The sequence below is a fragment of the Neodiprion pinetum genome, chromosome 2 (assembly GCF_021155775.2).
Source record: "Neodiprion pinetum isolate iyNeoPine1 chromosome 2, iyNeoPine1.2, whole genome shotgun sequence".
NCBI lineage: Eukaryota > Metazoa > Arthropoda > Insecta > Hymenoptera > Diprionidae > Neodiprion > Neodiprion pinetum.
The window spans coordinates 21,977,400-21,996,719 of record NC_060233.1 but is presented as its reverse complement, the minus strand read 5'-3'; the positions used below and the strand labels follow the sequence as shown (position 1 = coordinate 21,996,719).

Genomic DNA, 19,320 nt, shown 5'->3' with positions numbered 1-19,320 from the left:
ACGGTGCAGAGGGAAAAGCCGAAGCAAGACAAGTGTTCATTAACTGGAAATCAGATTATCATAATACAGGATGATACAGTCGCTGGTGCGTTCCTTGTCAACTAGATTGAATGATCATTCAATAATCTTAAGCCAACTTATCTAAGTCTCCATGAGAAACCGTGATCCGCAACTTCTAACGCTAACGTGGAAGCGGGTAAGGGGAAGCGTGCAAGATGGCCCAATGCCGTGTACTCGTATGAGTAAACCATGAACCGCAACTTCCAACGCTAACGTGGAAGCGGAGAATGGGGAGCGTCAGGGTGGCCCAATGCCGTGCAAACAGCGGTCCCGACGTCTCGGGAAAGCAATGCTGAAGTGCTCGGGCGACAATGTATGTCGCCGCGATGACGCTCGCCCGGGAGACGGGCACCTCCGGTCTAACCGGACGGTGAACCGCGTCTCCCCCGACTAACTTAAACGGATAAATCTTAAAACTACGCGAAACGAAATAATCGACGCGCGTGGCTAAGGAAAACCTAACACGTCCTACCTATTCGAGCGCTCAAGACTAACTAACTTTCGCTGCGCCCTCACCGGTCAAGCGAACGTACGTAACTGCCGATTCGAGTATCGGCCCACGAATTTCTGGCGCGGACAATAAGTACTTAATTTGAATTACTATAACGTAGAACTACTTGTCATGTGGAATAAGAAAGTAAATCTACTGTTGTGACCCTTTAGTCACCTTATACGTGGTAAATAGGTACAACATACGAATATAACAAAACTAAAATATTTGTTGTTATAAATTTACAAACTAACATAATATTAATAAAGTTGCGCGAACATCTTATTTATTGTTATCATTTTTCAACACTTTCAAATATCTAAGAGTAGACAGTACAGTTTATAAATGTACTATACTAATTCCTACTTATATTATAAATATTCAGATAATGCGTAGAGAAATATCATAATTTCAAATTATTGTAGACAAGATTATAACAGTGACTTAATTATCTCTAAATTCTCATATCTTATGTCAATTTTCCATATGCAATAAAACAAATATTTACCCTAAAAGTCCATCTGCGTAAAAGTCTTCTAGTTATATAGGAAAGCTTTTGCTTGAAATGTTGGGCGAATAAGAAAAAAATACAATATATGACAATCATAATCTAATATACCTAAGTAGATACTGTCCACGAATTTTGATGTATAACCTTTCAAAAAATTCTACTAGGTGTTGTCGGTCTTTTCTACTTGGTCTTCTTCACCGTGCTAGTAATACTCTGTGCGATTTGCTACAAAGGATTGATGCTATCGATTGATTTGAAACAACCAACATACATATTAGAAGATAGTCTCATTGGTACAAGCCCTGGTAAGATATGGTGATAGTATTTTAGTCGAGAAGCAAGGCATGATTTTAAAATAAGTATCAAAGTTGTGTTGTATGGTCAATTTTGTTAAATTTTTTGGTAGGGAATCACTACCTTTACTCGAAGTATTCCATTTCAATAACAGTATCTTTAGACATGGTTTGGGATAACTATAATAGAAGTTGATAACAAACTAGGCAAAGTGTTATCAAGAATAAACTCAATAACGATAGTTGAGGCACAACAAATCTCTTGCAAAAAAATTCCCATAGCAACATTAAAATAAATAGTGTTTATTTGAAATATACATTTTCGTTTCAACCCTTCTTCATTTTCAGGCCTTGGTTTTCGTCCGATTTCGGATGATATAAATCAGGGATCTTTGGTCTGGTACAACACGAGTAATTCAAGTGACGTCAAAACATGGAAGAAGAGAATTGACAAATTTCTGGATGGTATGAATTATTTTTACCACTATTTCTCGTACTATGAAATGAAAAATATTTTTGTGTGCTCACATTGCATAGATTTAGAAGTGAATTTAGGAACTCTCACTATGAAAATTGATGTAAATCGATTCATCAAAACACAACTTTGTACTGAAGCGTGTGATTTGATTCAAAAATTTTAATACCATACAATCAACTCTTGATGGAATTTCTGTTTATTGCTAATGCTGCATTCTAAACGATTTGTGTTGAATTACGAAATAAAAAAACAGCATGAATGTGCGATATTGTATTGTAAATACTAGTAATTATCTGAAATTTATATTATGCAATTCTTCAATCGATGACCTGTGTTCCGAATAGCTTTCAATTCGGAAGGCATACGACTTCCTGCGTATAATGGTTTCAGTTAGGATTGCATTATACGCTCTAGACATACGTTACTTTAAAGTTTTGGTAGTAGTTGTGATAAAATTTTTACGGGGTTATGTGAAAGACATGGTCGAATCAAACTCAACGCGTGCAGATGAATTTTTATTAAAAGTTTTAGTCGTATTGATAATGACCATTATCAGTGTATTTTCAATATGACGTTCATATAAGGGTTTTAAGCTAGGAACGTGCTTTTATAATTGCATTTGGTTAACATTACTTGTTATGCCATTGTCAATTCTAATAAGCTTCATCTGCAGATAAAACATGATATTGCCAGTAACTAGTCACCATTCATTTCGAGGTACGATTACTATTCCAGGCTTCGCGGGACTCGATATAAAATCGACACGAATGGAAAAAGCCTCACCGTAAACAATTGAATCGCAAGCTAAATTATGGTAAATCGCAAATCACTATCAAAGAATCTAATTCGTTATTTCTATTTTCAGTGTACGTAAATAGTTCGCTGTTACCAACACGAGGTAAAAACCAGAGATTCTGTACCAATATCCAACCAGTTTCGGTAAAAACTGTGTGCGCTTTTGACGTTACCGGTTGGGGTGACTGCTCCCCGGGTGGTAACTATGGTTATGACAATTCAACGCCATGTTTCTTTATCAAGTTGAACAAGGTTAGTTTTTATGATGATCATTGAATTCTGCTGATTTGTGCAACTAATCAATGCCATGATTGCATATTACTTCGTAAAAGATGATCAGTCATGTTACTCAAAATATTGATCAATGAAATGTACTTCTTACGATCATGTAGTACTCTTACCTCTACTGACCGTACAAACTCAGTTTTTTCTCCCTATATCAAATCAACAAACGAACGGAAAGGTTTCAAATTACGACGGTGCATCACTCTTTTTTGTAACAGAATTCAGGAAAGTCATATCCCGAAAATCGTCAGGAAATGTGTGGTTTTTTTACACGTTTTACTATTCCAACGTTTCTCGCATTTTAGGAGTCAAAAAGTGCAAAGCTAACTTACTTTGCGCAATTCTGGAAAGAGTGAGGAGTAAAATCAGCAATCGTGAGACTGTTTTCATACAACATTGAGGTCGCTTGACGTGAACTAGGAATTACAATAATTTCGTAAACAAAAGATGCTCTCATGATCAGCTGGGCGCACGGCTGGTTCCTTAGCTTAACTATGCACTTTCTGGCATTCTTGTGTAACAGAAATTTTCAGTATGCAATTAATACGATGAATCAATTATTAAGCATGTTATAATTTCTTTTTTCAGATATATGGATGGGTACCGTCTTATTACAATGGAAATAAACCTTTACCCCTGGACATGCCACCGAATATCAGGGATAAGATAAAATCAACTAATTTTTCAAATGTAAGTGCACGATAAAAATCGGAAACGAAGAAATGTTCTAGAGTCGTGAAATCCCAATGAAGAGACACAAGTTTCGAAGGAATCTTTTTTTAATTTTTTAGTTTTTCTATCGCGGGTTCATGAAAAGTCTTCGTCTCGAGGTTTACGATAAGCAGATATTTCTTTCGCAGCAAGAAGGCTTTCCCTAAAAAGTCACACCGGTACAATTTCATACTAGCCACACAAGAAGTGTCATTTTAATAGATTTGTCCATGAGATAAACCTGTTTATTAACGCGTTTTTTTTTGTTTTACAGTAAATCCTTGATTTGCATACCAAAATTTGAAGACAGTAGGTGGATAGCCAATTCTAGAGAGCGATTCTATTATTCATATTATTACCAACATCTAACTAAAACATAAACCTTTGTCTAGAGTGTTTAATGGCGTGTGGTTCTGTGAGAAAAGATGTGAGTCGATTCCAATTCGCTGTGTGACTTAGTTGTATTCTTGAATCACCTATTTCGATGTGTATAAATCTCGAAAATCTGCTGTTAAGCTCATTAGGTTTTTTCGTTCAGCTCATCAATACCTAAGAGTTTGTTAGTTGCGTCGTGCCATCTATCACTATGTGTGATTGAAATAATTATTGGTAACAACACTTGGGTTAAATACACATGTATGTACACAATTTCATTCAAGTTCTCAATAGTAAGGTGAACAATTGTTGAATTAATTGACGGTTATGACTTATCACAGTCACATAACTGTTACTAAGTCTCGGAGCTTCTGAGTTTAATAATTCTACGATTTTAATTTCTAAAAGGTTCTCTTTTGTGTAAAGTATAATTTTCTTCTGTTCAATATATTAATATCTTCTGTATCAGGGTGGAATTAATGAAAAAGTAAGTGGAGTGCAGAAAGTGTCGCGATTTCTCGCGGGACTATCATGATTGGACATAGAGGGGCCTTTCCTATAGTGAATACACGGAGAAACGCATGGCTGGCTGGATTGAGAAAGAGGCAATGCTTCTATCTCTCTCATTATTACCAGACAGGAGATGCGCATGCGTTGAAGATAACGCAGGCGTACGATGATTGTTTACAATTGGGCAAAATACAGAGGTTATGGGTGGTCTGTTTAGGTTATCGTAAATGTGTTATTCCGTTTCCATATAGTGCACGTGTGAAATAGATATACAGTGAATAAAAAATAACAAAATATAATAAACTTGAAGTATTTACAATGTTTACATGATAATTTTTTTGCATCTACAATAATTAACGAATCCCTTGTTCAGGTAATGCAAGTTATAGTGCTCCCGTGCGACCCGAAATACGTGTCCAGTAATAGTGAAAAATACAGAATAGAATATCCAGCCCTCTCTCTCTATCCAACCGGCCACACTGCCCGAGCGACCAAGGACCCTACTTTTGCTTTTCTTTTTATTTGTTTATACCGTTAGGTACTGGACATCGACCATGTCCCAATACACTCTGAAAATTTCAATCTGGATATCTAGTTGTTTCGTGAGTGGTAACAGACTTCCAAGAACCTTCGCACTTTATTCCCACCCAGGATTTTTGCAAGAACACCACCCCATGTACCTGACTTAATTTGGTGTATTTTGGTTTCAAAGGTGGACGGCTTGAGACAGGGGCGAATTAAGCCTAACCACTGCCCTAGGCTTGCGCGAAAAAGCCGCCCTTTTCACGCAGACGTGGGATAGGTGAAATGAAATACGATGCCTGACAGATCGAAAACGATTATTCTTAGTTTTTCTTAATAGCTGAAGTTGGGTTCTAGGTTACATGTATCCAGTTTTCACACGCCGAGCTCTTCTGTTTGCAAAAGTACCAATTAGATCATCACAATTCAATGATCCCAATACTTGTGCCTCGATGCTCAGGATAGCAAGTGCATTCAGTCGATCTCTAGTCATTGTTGAAAGCAAATGTTTTTCACCGGTCGTCACCACGAAAAGCTACGTTCGCCAGAACAGTGTATAATAGGAGTACAAACGCAAATACGTAGCGCTATATTAACTTTTGGATATTCGTTACGTAAGTCTTCCTCTTGCAGCCACTTCGATAAAGTCAACGCAGTATCTCGGTTTTTCCGAGTCACAGATAAATGAAACTGCAGTTTAAGACATTCCTTGACAAAATTCTGCTCGAGATCAGCAACGTAGCAATTCTTCAACGCACTTGCTTTATCTCTCACTTCTTTCGTGCTGAGGTTCCTTAGATTTGTGAGAAATGCAAACTTTTCGTAAAATCGATGATACACCTCTCGTCGCTTTCGAAGCTCTCACAGAAGCCTATAAACGATGGCAAAAAATGTAAAGACTCGTAGTGTTTCTCTGCCAGTTATATGTACTCCTTCTTCAGACTGGTCCGGTCGGAGCTTTCCCTTCTTTTGTTTTTTGGTTTCGTCTTCGAACTCTTGAGCCACGGATATCTTCATTGCCTTCTCTTCTATTTCATCAAATTTTTCACGAGTGTCAGAAACTAGAGCGATCAGCGAATCGTAGAGCTGGAAAACGTTGTGTTCATTCATAGCTTATAAAGCTTTATTCACTACGCTGAAAGGCTTGAGCAGAGAACTCTAAAAAAATGTCATGAAAGCGGTTTACAAACGCTCAAGCTTCAATCGGCTGCCTTCAGCTTCGCATTTAACTGTTGCTTTCTGTTGTTTACCGCTTTCGATGTAAAGGAGTGCATTATGAATTTCTTCCCAGGATTCGTATAGGCTCCTGCAAGCATCTGAGCGAGCTGACCAGCGCGTCGCCGACAAGCTCATGACTGTAACTGCTTGCTTTGAACATTGCTTAGATCAACATTCAGATGATAAAATTTCCCAACGATGTGTCGACGATGTGAAAAATAACGGTAAAGTTCCTGCCACAGTGCAAAGAATATACAACCCTCTTCTGAACTCTCTGCAGCAGACTCCCCGATTTAGCGAGTGAGCTGCACATGGAACGTATTCTGCTCGTGGAGTGATTTTTTTCATTTGGGCTTGCAGTACGTTATACATATACGTTAAAAAGAAGCGGGCTCAAAATCAATCTTTGTGGAAGACCTTTTGCACATTTTTCCCATATTTTCTTTCCTTTCATAAAGCCTGTACGGATTCAATTCTTCAAAGTTCATTTCAAGTCAGAATTTTACTAGTTTATCACAGCAGAACTTTCCTCTCCTGATACCACTGAAATTTGAAGGTAACTATTTTTTTAACTACACCCACCACATGAGCCTATCGTTGATGACTATTTCCATAATTTTCATCAGCTGCCATGACATAGCTCATTAATCCCCTCCATGTCTATAAGCTTTATGGTTGAAACTGTTGAATTACTTGAAGGCAAAGTTTGTGATTAGTGAGTGGTGTCTTGGCGGGGTGTTAGCGCATGATGATTATGTTAGAAAATGAGGTCTGGGGCAACATAAATAATTATTTTAGACACTTCAATAATTTAACAGGGTTATTAGTAAATGATATTTATTCCTTTTATTGAAATGATTGTATCTCTTCTTTAAGATTACGTTTACAGGTGCGTTGATTAGCTCTCTTCTACTCGCCATTCGTCTCTTACTCTTTCACACCTTTCGCGTTGCGCGCGCATCCTTCTCACACTCATACGCATACACACCATACAGTTGAGCTCGATGTAGCATACAAAATTACGCATATTTCAACAGATTAGTTCAGAGAAACAAGCGATGAAGCGCTAATCGGTTCCATCACGGTTAAAACAAAAGCTATCCCTACTGCTGGGAATAAGGGCTTTTCTGTTTGTGAACAGTCCATGATTCCTCGTTCAACGTTTCTTCAAATCAGTCTATGAAATTATCTTAATTAAGTGATAAGTTTGAAATATATAGCAAGCATTTGTTACTTTGAGTTATTGCAGCTGCGATTGTAACTTAAGGGTTTTATATGAGGGCTAAGGTTAAAAGATACAACGGTCGAATGTGGAAAATTATATATACGCTGCTCAGCGCTTCATAGATATGAGCTTGGCTAATAAAACAATGTGGCGTGTAAGAACTATGGTAAGAGTTGCAATAAGGCCAGCGAAGAGGCATACGTGTATAAGTCGTGTTTCCCTCGCTAAGTCACCGATTGAGTGACAGGATCGAATGCAGCGGTTGCTCTCTCTTTCTGATTATGGCTTCAGCTCAGTGCATAGACCGCGCAGTCTATCTCTATAGGTCTATAAGAGAGTGCTGCTGAAGTTATCGGCTAGGTCATAAAAATGGCAACGTTATCTTTGAAAGTTATGCCTACTCGGATTGATTTTATCATACATCCGATGATTCCGTTACCTTACGTCATTGACTTCACCTATCATCTGATAGGTTTGCTGACTAACGTTATCGACTGTCCGCTCTTTCCACAAGTGATTCGCTCTGCCTTACCATAATTTTGACGCTTTCCGTGGGAACTTTCCGCTTCCTTACAATACTTTTGACCCAGGTGCGTATCTCATCCAACAAAAACATTCCAACGAATTTTAATTCGATGCAGAAATAAAGAAATGTCAAATGAAAATGCTTTGGAGTGTTTTGTTCAAATTGCGTATAGAATAGGGTTATCAAGCAGTTTTTCACGTTTGAGATAAGTGGACTTTGATATTTGGAGATATGTTGAAGAACGTCGAAATCGACCAGGGCACCCCTTAATCAAAAGTGGCGGCCTTTACAAAATGTGTATTTGTGTGTGTGTGTGTGTGCGTACGCGCAAAAGCAATTAATAATTGGAATGGGAAAGGACCGTTTATACTAGTACGTTTCCACAATGCACATGCCTATAAGTTCGTTTTTACAAGTGGCAATCGTACACGTTTGTTTCTCCTGATTCGCCTCGAAAGATTCGTTGCTACAGGTTGCGATCCTACATATTCGTTTCTACAAGTGAAGATCAAATAATTTAAATTAAATTAAATTAAATAAAAATTTTCGAAAGTGACAAAGAAACGTATTCGTTTCTATAAGTGGCGGTCAAATAATTTAAATTACATTAAATTAAAATAAAATGTACGAAATTGATAATTGAATGTGTGAGAAACGAACTTGTAGGAAAGCCAATTGGAGAAACAAACTAGTAGAAACGATACCCTCTCATAGGAATTCTTCCTACTACAATTTTCACAATACTGATTATAAATATGATAAATTTTATGATGATACCATGAACATTCTTTGTACCTATAGCTCAATGTGGTGTGGGTTTCTTGTCAAGGTCAAAATCCAGCTGACCGTGAAATGATAGGCGATATTAAATACTACCCGACACACCATGGATTTCTTGGTTATTACTTTCCTTTTACCAATACGCCTGGTTACCTCAGTCCTCTAGTAGCCGTGCAATTTTCCAGCTCCAAAAGTAAGTGTGATTCTACAAATTATATAATTAATAGCTAAATTGATGATTCTTTTTACTGGGTAATGGGTAAACTATTTTGGAGAACTATTTCAAAATACTGCTGTCAAGACGAAGATCAAAGTATAAAAACGGTTACGCTTGTTCCGTAACTTGCTGCGCGCAATTTCTGAGCGATGCTACATCACTATAAGTACGAATAATCTACTAAAGTAACTCTGCAATTCCAAAATAAAAACGCGTCATTCAGCGGTCGTCACGAAATCATAATAGTTACTCTGTACGGCTCGTAAACTTAGACTTTGAATTACTTCTGGTTAATAGTCACTTATTTTCTCATCTTGTAAGCCTTAGACTTATAAAAATGAGTTGTCTTTTGAAAAACTCAAAGATATGTGACGGAAGCTTTCCGGTGTTACGGAGGTTAATCAGTGTGTGCCAATCCTCTTTGTAGAAGAACATGGATTATTCTGTAACATGAAAAACTATGAAAAGTTTTTGTCTGCTCTAACCACATTTCCGTGACTTTGCATAATAAATTACCGTTGACCTCGGCACCAGTGAAATCGTTACTATTATAAATAAATTAATTTAAGCAGTCGCAGTTATACAAGACAGCTGAATCTGTCGGTAGTTTTTACTTTGTTTTTTCACGTGAAAATGTATTTGTTTAAATTTGAGGGTCATGAAAGTTATGTACAAAGTTAAGAAATACGTTTTTTTCAGAAAATGTTATTATCAATGTTGAATGTCGAGCATGGGCTGAAAACATCCGATATAGTGGCCGTACTCAAAATCGAGAAGGATCTGTACATTTCGCATTTATGATTGATATTTGAGGTAAAATAAAGCTAGTAAAAACTGTGAATTCGTCCAGTAAATGAATTATCTCTTGCAAATTTGTGCAATATAGGAAGGTTGAGGGTAATTATGGTGCACGAACATTTATTATCAGCCTAACGTTGATATATTCTGGCCAATACTGTTCAAGTTCAATAAGACACACCCAGAGAAATAATTGAATTCAGTTGACAAATTTATTTTGTTCACTTCATTTATTTTTTATTTCATGGATATCCGATCAATAACGTGACGAAATGAACTAGGTTGCCTAATTTCTGTTTACTATCAGTAGAAACGGGTGTTTTTAACTGTAAAAATTTTGACTAGTAATATTTTCCATTTTCTCTCTCCTGTGAAAATAGAATTTTGTTAATCAATGTCTAAATTTGCTTGCAGAAACAAAGTACACTGTTTCGGCTTGTGCATCGCGACATCCTGAATGCCCCATCTACACACTTACTTTCCTATGACTTGATCCTAAACGTAGTGAAAAATATTGTATCGAAATATAAGTATATATGTTATTCCAGTCAGAGTTCATTTATACTAATCATTTATTATATTCGAATGTAGCGAATAATAAAAAACTATCCTTCTGAAGATGTGAGTCGGACAGTGTTTGCAAACATTTGACGACGTATGTATAGATTTCAGAATGAAAACAAAAAGATGTTATGTGTCTCTCAATAACCATTCATTTCATTTTTACCTCATTCTACATATCGTTTACTTACTTACATTTTTATTTGTTATTGGTAGCATTACAACAAAATGAGAAAAGTCTGAAAAATCCATGCTAGAATTGAATATTTTGTTCCACAATATTATTTTATTTCACTGTCTTAGCAAGAAATGTTTACATGAATTTAACCAGATTTTTACCAATACATGTAGTATAAATAATGATACTGACTCTATAGTAATATTTTTCCTAATATAGGTATACTGGCTTGAACTTGTTCAAGTAACGATTGGAAATTTTTTTCGAAGTCGAAGGTTCTGACCTCTACATGCCAGCCCTAGATGATGGTACTCGATGTCCTAACTTCAAAACCCCCTTCAACCCTAGTAAGATCTGGACCGTCAGAAAAAAAAACTAGTTAAGGCATAAAATAAAAACATATTTTGCTCAAATGCAAACAAAAAGGCATTACCCGTAAATTTCTTAGTATCATTTTCAAAGGTCCATCCCATCTTAATAATGACAGATCTTTTATATTTGCTGTTAACAAATTGCAACGAACAGTAATCAATGCGAAAATCAGTATTCCGTATCGATCTCTGAGAAATTTATGAACTTTAATTACCAAAAAATCTACTCAATTTCAATCGGGCATAGCACTGTCTCAGAGATAACTAAATTCATCTTAGACATTAATAGAGCCGAAACATTATTTCAGCTAGTCAAATCCAAAAACATTACTAAACTCCATAAACTTGAATGTGCGCAGCTTCCAATCATATACCTGACAGATGGCTTGTCTATATGATTAACACTGAAATACGACAACGTATATTGAAAATAGTTTGGCACTAGGACCGAGACATAGTATTTCTTACAGCAAACACAAAATAGAGGTCCATGAAATAATTTGTTCCTTGGAAACAGCAATTTGGGATAAGCCTACTACAGCCGAAGATAGAATGAGATAGAACGTAGCTCGGCTTATTAAGAATAAACAGACTGCAATTACTAATAAAGACACCCTTCTGGACATATCTAAGTTTACCTAACAAAGATTTTTTTCAAAGATCATGATGATATATTCGTATTTAATGCAGATAAAGGTAACGTGACAATCCTAACGGACAAAACCGAATATGAAAATAAAGTATCTACTATCCTAAATAATACGACAATACAGAAATTGCTAGCTAGAGATCATACCAAATGAAAAAAAAAAAAGAAACAGAATAAACCGTCAACGATCTTATGAATCTGTGGCACAAAAAGAATTATATAGACTTCGCCACTATGAAGGTTCTTAAAATCACACAACTCGTTTCCACCGAAATTCTGTTTCGTACCAAATATTCCTTTAAGGTGCTTTTAAAGACGCTTGAAAACTCCGATAGAGTCCCTTTCCAACTCGATAATGCAGAGCAGAGTACCAAAGTACATCCGCACACCGCTAGGTGGTGCAGCGCGCACTTCCAACCGGGTTCAGTAGTAAAAACCTGCGTAGACGACGCCCGCTGCATTATGAAAATTCGTGAATCTTTCACAACAATGCTCATCAGCATCGCAATGTATGCAACTGGCTGCATAAGTTCATGATCCGATTGCTTCGGAAATTATTTACGTACATGAATGTACCTTAATTCTGCATTCGACGAATGTCAAGTTGACGAGAAACCAAACTTTGATTTCATTAGCAAAAAATATCAACTTTTTTCTAGGAGAAACGTTCCCCGCACAACTGACGAATCTTTCGTCTCTCGCCCTATGACAGAGCGGTTGTTACCAGTGAAAAGTGAATTACTTTGTATAAGTGACGAAACTTTCGTCTCTCGCTCTTAGACAGACCGATGATTACTGGTGAAAAACTTATTTCACACTCTATTACTTATGACAAGGCACAGAAACTATGAATCAATACAGAGGTTGAAAAGTAGTACGGATTACCCATACAACTGACAATACTTTCGTCTCTCGCTCTTGGATAGAGCGGTGATGACTAGTGAAAAGTAACTTATTTCACTCTGGTTATATCTACGACAAGGCATAAAATCAGTAAATCAATACAGAAATTGAAATGTAGTATGGATATCCCATAAAAGTTCCAAGACGTTCATCGTATTACCGATTTCCACGTCATGTTCAATATTAAAATACAACTCGAATTCCAGTGATGTCCAGTGATTTAGAATTAATTCCTCAAGTCAATAGTCCCTCGCTGCTGATGTTCGATCCTGCGTTTGGTTCGTTCATATTTGAAAAATTAGCTGCCCATGCTCATGTCACACCAATTCTGCATGAGTCAAAGCCGTTAATGTCTAAAATATAGAAAGAATGTGTTAATATTCAGGATAGACAGAAAAATAGATTACGTAAATCAATGTACTATACTCGTACATTTCATATAGGTTTTCACTCAAAGTAAAGTCTCGAAGAATACATTAAACCATAAATAGTGTTTAAGTGATTATCTGTGGACCTTATAGCTTGCATTATGTAGCACAAAAATGTCCAACCTCTTTGATGATAAAGAAAAGAACAGAAACCAAGTAAAAATATATGACTTCTTCATATCTCTCTGATGATCGGCCGGGTCCGGTCTAAATGGCTTAATACAAGAGTGTAATGAGTTACACTCACAGACACGCCACGATTACACACTGTCTTGAACTGTGCCTTTTGCGATGAATCCTTCAACTTCTATTAAGCTAATACCTCTCTATTTTCTATCTTTCGTACCGCATCACAAGAGCACCTGCCAAAAACATCGCTTCGAGAGAACCATATATCGCAAGGCAGAGGTCACGGACCAGGTCAACAACGTCCTACCGGCAGCCAGAGGACAGATTATCGCAACCTAACTCCAAGTGGATGCCTGCAAGGATTGAGAGTAGGGTCATGTTTGGTAACAAGTGCAAGGTGTTAATACAGAGCTCCAATGACCAGACTTATCGGTCAGGAGCCGAACCGCCAGATTATCGCTACAGCCGCTTGGACGCGTCACCGACGTATACGCGAACCGTCCACGACACTTATCAGCCAAGAGCTGAACCAACCCCAACGCCTATTTCGCCATCAGCCATCAAGTAGGAGCATGTTTGTCTGATGCACATGTCTCATCGAAGTGTTGCAGCGTGGCCGTCAAACCCGAGTAGCTGGGGATGGGCCATCTCAGATTAGTGAGTTTTGGATGAGAGGTCTGTGTGGTAATCACCACCACCACGGCGTCTCGGTACGGTGGTGCCACCGGGCGAGTACCGAGCTGCGAAACCGGAAAAATAAACTGTGCCGGGAATACCAGCATAGCGAAGAGCAGGCATCGTCTTTCGACCTTTTTACTATTGACACCGCAACATGAAGTAAGATCATCATTTACCGCCAAGATCTATTTCTGCATCGATACCGCAGTACCATGGAGCCTAGAGTAAAGGAGCCTGAACGCTGTACTGCGGACGTGGGCTATGAAAGCAGCGAAAATTTTTACTGAAATACCCGCTGGTGCTGCTGTACCCAAGAGAGCATGACAGAGACGGAATGAGAAAAGGGAGAGAAGAGAATATTCATATTCGTAGCGCAGTTATACGTAAACAGATGAGGAAAACAGTACCGTATTGTTCCGAGTATAAGTTGACCCTGCGTATAAGTCGACCTCTAATTCTAAGCTTGGATTAGAGACATTTTTTTTAGAGTCCGAATATAAGTCAACTTCTACAAAGAAATTGTCATTTATAATTTCATGTTTAATAATTAATATTGCTTCTTCTCCATTAGTGAATTCTAATAAATATGGATATCATAATAGGTATATTCAGGTAAATTGATACATTCTCAACATCGGAGTCTTGGTCAGTGCCGCTCTCATCAGAGCCGTCTTCACTCTCTTCATTTGAGGTACTATCATCTTCTGTAACATCTCCATCCTCCCAAAGAAGATCGTCTTTAGTTCCCTCCATGGAATTGCTGATGCAACATTTTTTAAACCCTCTAACAATGGTTTCAGGCTCAATGGATTGCCAGGCGCCTTTAATCCATTGCAGTAATAGGGTTACTGATGGTTTTTTTTATTTTCCCAGTTGGTGTCAGGGCGTGTTCTGCTTCCAGAGTCTACTTATTGTTAGTGTAATAAGATCTTAGTCCGTCTTTAAATGGTTTATTAACTACAAAGTCCAGCACTTGTTGCTGTGAAGTCATGCCTCCTGGTATGACAATCAGGTCTATGTTCAGTTCCTGAACCACATGTTTCACACCCTGGGTTGTGTGATCTCGGAATGCATCAAGCACAAGCATTGCTCTTTTTTTCAATAATGCACCAGGTCGTTTGTTCCACACTGTTTGTAACCAGTCTTTCACAAGCTCTTCGGACATCCACCCGTTGTCTTGGCACCGAACATGGATTCCGTTTGGTAGATTTTCTTTTGGTAGGCGCTTTCGTTTCAATATCACATGAGGTGCTAATTTGGTACCATCTACCAATACTGCTAGCATGACGGTGATCCTCAACTTATCATTGCCGTTAGTTTTTATTACAACACTTTTCGCACCTTTTGCGTTGACAGTTGTATTTGATGGCTTGTCAAAATACACCGGTGCTTGATCAGCATCACTCATCTGACCAAGCAGGTAATTATGATTCCTTCGGAGGTTTAAAATATATCTTTGATATTCCACCAGTTTTCCAAACTCGCCTTGAAATTCGCATGAGAGATATTCATGTTTCTTGCCTTTTCCAGTACTTTCGATTGTATTACTTGGCGAGTTATGACAAAGCCTTGGTTCCGTTTCTCTTTAATATAATTGGATACAAGATCGTCAATTTCTGGATATTTACCGATGCGTCAACCTCTAAAACTCAGCCGTATAGAACACGCGCTTTTTAATTTTTGTTTCATTCGCCGCCAATCACGAACGTCTTTTTCTAACACACCATATTTCTCTGCGGCTCGACAATTGTTGGTTGTTTCCGCATCTCGAACTACAGGTAATTTGAAATTCACGTCGTAATTGTTACGAATGCTTTTTTTCACACGATTTTTCTACGAACCTCTGGATTCAACTCTATTGCAACTTTGATGATCCATTTCTCTCACAATTCTCAATAATCGCACGAAACCTCTTGTTTGCAATCTGTTTATAAATGTAACCGATGCTATCTAAAAAAAAAGTTGCGCGAAACAATTGCTTTTTGAAAAAATTGAAATCCGAATTTTGGATATATCGCAGATTACGCGCGCATCTTCGAACTATCGATAAAAACCGATCGGTCGATAAAAATGTTCGCTTAACTGGTAACGTAAATTTATCATATTATCCCGAATTCAAGTCGACTTCGCATATAAGTCGAGGGCGCATTTTGGAAGGGATATTTGTGACTTAAAACCTCGATTTATACTCGGAACAATACGGATATTTGTTCATTTGTCGATTAATTCTGTCATCATGCATTTGTTAATTGGATAACATTTTTGGGCATAATTCAAAGTCAAGTTGAGCTACACCCTAGGAATATTTATTGATAAAAATTATTTTTATACAGTGCGCGTCAAATCCAAACGAATTAAATAACAACAACAAAAGGTCCGAATATTGATTATTTAGTGCACAATAGGAATGTGTTTTTTTTTTGTACAGATAGGAAACATGAACATTTTCAAACAATGAAACAAACATTTTTTGACAATAGATAATATTAATAAGGCGATAAACTGCGGAACTGTGGAAATAAATCGATTTTTACCGAAATCGAAGTTCATCCAAGAGCGAAATTTTCATCGCAGACCCTCGACGATTACCGCATTATCATAAATTGTCCAGCTTCGGATGGCCCGATGAACTGAAGTGTATTTCTAGCCGACGCGATGAAACTAATGTTTCCTCGGTGAATAATTTATATGGAGCATTCCACCCGAATTCGACCAGGCTCGGACCCTCACCCTTTTCGCTTCGACTCGAAATTTTGTATGTCGTTAGTAGTGTATATACGCCGGTTCTGGATCATACAATGGCGCCCCCCCCCCCCCCTAGCTCCCACTTAGCTCCACCCTAGCTCCCCTCGACCCTCGGCGCTCTCACTCTCTCTCTCTCTCTCTCTCTCTCTCTCTCTCTCTCTCTCTCTCTCTCTCTCTCTCTCTCTCTCTCTCTCTGTCTCTCTCACGCTCACCCCCCTTGTTCCCCCCTCGCTACCCCCCTCGCCCTTTGATCATTTACGCGGTTTGCCGCAATATGGCTATTTTCATAGGATTTGACACACACACACACACACCTACACACATGCACACACAAAATAATTCCTGTCGAGACCTGTTTTCCGCCGAACGTCATAAACGTAGGTATTCGGAGCAAGGGCTCTGGGCCCCGATTTTTTATACCTGCACCGCTCACTACCTGCACTTCGTTGACCGATTTCCATTGCATGCTTGGGAAACTATACATTGCTACTTTACTCACAGCATTTGCGCAGATTTTTATACTTAGGTGGGCAACATGAGGAACGAGGACGATAGATGTCTTCTCTGGTCCGTCATAGCAGCCCTCCACCCGGTCAACATCAACACCGATAGGACTCACAACTATCGTCGCTATATTTCCGAGTTGGACTGTACAGGTATCAAATTCCCTGCTACTCTACAAAATGTGAAAAAGCTTGAGAAATTGAATAATTTGCGCATCAATGTATATGGTATAGAATCTCAAACTTTTTCGCATCATGCAAAATCAAATAAAAGCGTCATCGTGCCAATTTATTTGAGTAAAAATTTGCATGGCGTGAACATTGACACGATCCATCTTTGAATGGTTGAGAGTAATCCGGAAGACGATAAGACTAGCGAGTTTGCACCGAGATTCCGCTTTGCTTGGATTGAAGATCTTTCCCGATTGGTGAGCAAACAATTGTCCGTTCATGAACAGAAAACGTTTTTATGTGACAGATGTCTGTGCCACTTTAGCGTGAAACACGCCTACGACAATCATCGACAAGATTGTATTATGCTAAATAAAGTACGCACGGAATTTCCAAAGTGTAAAGATTTAGTATTTTCCAATTTTCGAAACAAAGGCGCCGTTCCGTTCGTCGTATACGCCGATCTCGAATGTATATTAATCTCCGAACCCGTAGATGAATTTGAAACTCTTAAGACTTGTGAAATTCAAAAGCATGTCCCGCACAGTGTGGGGTACTACGTACATTGCGCGTACGAAGAGACATTATCAGAGTTCCACGGTAAACGCGGCGTTGATTGCATAGATTGGTTTATGAAACATCTTATCGATTTATCAATTCAAGTGGAGTCATGCATCAAAAACATAATTCCGATGAAGGCTCTTACCCTAGTGCAACGCGGGCGCCACATGCGAGCAAAGAATTGTTATATTTGTGAAAAACTGTTTACCCCTGAGGAGGAAAAGTGTTACGATCACTCTCACTTCACGGGTGAATATCGTGGTCCTGCTCATAATCGGTGTAATTTGAAATTCAGAGAGTCGCACACAATTCCAATAGTTTTCCACAATTTGTCCGGTTACAATTCTCCCTTTTTAATAAAATCCCTCACGTCAACTTTCCCCGGTAAAATTACACTGCTACCCATAAATAAGGAAAAACATATATCCTTCACAAAACGCGTCGATGGAACAATGATGCACTTGAGATTCATCGATTCGTTTCGATTTATGGCTAGCAGCATCGATGAACTTTCCACATATTTGACCGATACCGATAAACGCATAACACGCAAATTTTATAATAACCCGACTCAGTTCAGTTTGATGACCCGCAAAGGCATTTTTCCCTATAAATACGTCGATTGTTGGGGGAAACTCGATGAACCGCGATTACCTGCAAAGAAGCATTTCTACTCACACCTCTGCGATGCAAATATTTCAGACACCGATTACGAGCACGCGAAAACTGTTTGGAGGGAATTCCATTTAGAGTCATTGGGGGGCTATTCAGATTTATATTTAAAGACCGATGTTCTTTTGCTTGCCGATATTTTCGTAAATTTTCGCGCTAGCTGCTTCAAAACACACGATTTAGATCCGTTGCACTACAACACTGCACCGGGACTTGCTTTTGACGCGATGCTCAAGCATACTAATGTGAATTTGCAACTTTTAGACAACCCTGAAATGGTGTTATTTATTGAAAGAGCTATTCGAGGCGGCGTAACACAATGTTCTAATCGACAACAAACATCAAACAACAAACCATCCGGACGATTCGCCGATCAGTTACTTTCTGGAGGTAGATTTGGACTATCCTGTGGAACTTCACGAGGATCACCAGGACTCACCTCTTTGCCCCGAACATTTTACTCCTCCAGGTAGTAAAAATGCCAAACTAGCGACCACCCTTCACCCCAAAACAAAGTATATATTGCACTATAGAAATTTGAAACAGTGTTTGAGTTTAGGATTGAAATTAACGAAAGTGCATAGAATTTTGAAGTTTGCACAATCTCCATGGCTCGAGCCGTACATCACTCTCAACACAGACATGCGTAAGCAGTCTAGAAATGAATTTGAGAAAAACTTGTATAAGCTAATGAACAACGCTGTGTTTGGCAAGACTATGGAGAATGTGCGAAATCATAAAGATGTTAAATTAGTCACAAAATGGGAGAGAAGAGGTGGTGCAAGAACGCTTATTGCCCGAGCAAACTTTCACAGCTGCACCGTATTTGGCACTGATATGGTTATCATTGAAATTAATCGTGTCAAAGTTCACTTTGCCAAACCTATTTACGTTGGCGCATCAATTCTAGATCTGTCAAAAATCTTTCTCTACGATTTCCACTATAATTATATTAAAACCAACTTTTCGAACAAACA

General features: G+C 38.3%; 1 protein-coding gene across 2 annotated transcripts in view; it reads left to right on the top strand.

Annotated features, from left to right (window-relative positions):
* The window catches only part of LOC124211850 (sodium/potassium-transporting ATPase subunit beta-2-like), a 55,739-nt gene extending 45,292 nt beyond the window's left edge, over positions 1-10,447 (top strand). The window contains exons 2-8 of one of the 2 annotated variants that reach the window (XM_046611336.1): positions 1,226-1,366; positions 1,703-1,819; positions 2,698-2,879; positions 3,501-3,602; positions 8,801-8,972; positions 9,696-9,809; positions 10,209-10,447. In XM_046611336.1, the coding sequence (XP_046467292.1) occupies positions 1,226-1,366; positions 1,703-1,819; positions 2,698-2,879; positions 3,501-3,602; positions 8,801-8,972; positions 9,696-9,808 (827 nt within the window). In that variant the 3' untranslated portion in view covers position 9,809; positions 10,209-10,447. The remainder of the gene's footprint in view (positions 1-1,225; positions 1,367-1,702; positions 1,820-2,697; positions 2,880-3,500; positions 3,603-8,800; positions 8,973-9,695; positions 9,810-10,208) is intronic. The other variant, XM_046611340.1, reaches the window with a different exon arrangement.
* Positions 10,448-19,320: the final 8,873 nt, after the last annotated feature.